Source organism: Quercus robur, chromosome 10 (assembly GCF_932294415.1).
Source record: "Quercus robur chromosome 10, dhQueRobu3.1, whole genome shotgun sequence".
Classification (NCBI taxonomy): domain Eukaryota; kingdom Viridiplantae; phylum Streptophyta; class Magnoliopsida; order Fagales; family Fagaceae; genus Quercus; species Quercus robur.
Window position 1 is genome coordinate 28116276 of NC_065543.1, and position 1243 is coordinate 28117518.

At 47.5% G+C, this 1243-nt stretch overlaps 1 protein-coding gene across 1 annotated transcript; it reads left to right on the plus strand.

Moving 5' to 3' along the window:
- The first annotated feature begins 342 nt into the window (after positions 1-342).
- On the plus strand, positions 343-930 carry LOC126704002 (uncharacterized). Its single transcript, XM_050403045.1, has one exon. It carries the CDS (start codon positions 343-345, stop codon positions 928-930), a length of 588 nt encoding a protein of 195 aa, XP_050259002.1.
- The last annotated feature ends 313 nt before the right edge of the window (positions 931-1243 follow it).

Genomic DNA, 1243 nt, shown 5'->3' on the forward strand with positions numbered 1-1243 from the left:
ACGGCAATCAACTCCTAGCAGGAAAGGGAGGATCAAGAAGAAAGCAACATCCCCAGCAGGAGAGACGGGTAGGAAGACACCGACCGACCGTCGGAGCTGGAAAGTATCGCAATGCGCATGGCATAGGACATGCAGATAATGAAGGAAAAGATGGACATGATAATGAACGCCATGAGGGGACAAGTATCCACCAACCTGGATGAGCTATTTCTGCGGACGGACTAACCCTTCACAGCACAAGTAACCTCCTTCCCCCTCTCAGCCAAGTTCCAGATGCCATAAGTGAAAGCATATGATAGGTCACGGGACCCGCTCAATCATCTGGAATCATTTAAGACCCTTATGCACCTACAAGGAGTTCTAGATAAGATCATATGCAGGGCGTTCCCCACTACACTCAAGGGACTAGCAAGAGTGTGGTTCAGCAAACTGTCCCCTAATACCGTCTCTACCTTCAAGGAATTGAGCAAACACTTCGTCACCCACTTTATCAAGGGCCAAAGGTACAAGAGATCCTCAATAAGCCTGTTGAACATTAAACAATGGGAGGATGAAAGCTTGGGATCATACGTGACTCGTTTCAACAAGGAGACCCTTTTGATTGACAAGGTCGACGACAAAGTCTTGGTCACTGCATTCACCAACGGGCTCCAGTCGAGAGAATTCTTTTTCTCCATCTACAAGAACAACTTGAAGATGTTGGCTGACATGTTGTACAAGGCCATTGAATACATGAATGATAAGGATGCCATGATAGCCCGCGGGGGCAGAACAAAGAAAACGGAAAGGCAAGACGATCCCCATCAGGATAGAGGAAGAAAGTCTACCCGAACGAATGACCAAAGGGATGATAGGAAACCAAAACCTCCTCCTGGGAAGACTATCAACTTCACCCCGCTAAACACTCCACTTGACCAAGTTCTCATATAGATAAGGGACGACATGACACTGACTTAGCCGAACAAGCTGAAGGGCGATCCAAACAAAAGAGCAAGGAACAAGTATTGCTGTTTCCATTGGGACCACAAGTACAACACTTCTGAGTGCTATGAACTGAAACAGCAAATAGAAGCCCTCATCAAGCAAGGAAAACGACAGCAGTTCATCAAGGGCAGGAAGAACCCGCCGAGGGACCCCGAATCGAACTGATAGGTCCAAGAATGGTCAAGGGCTCCGCTCAGAGAGATAAGAGTGATCATAGAGGGAAGCACGATGGCTGGTTCCTTTAGGAAAGCAAGAAAGA

Bases quoted from the DNA above. Each gene is read 5' to 3' on its own strand.
- LOC126704002 (XM_050403045.1), top strand. From the start codon at position 343: ATGCACCTACAAGGAGTTCTAGATAAGATCATATGCAGGGCGTTCCCC.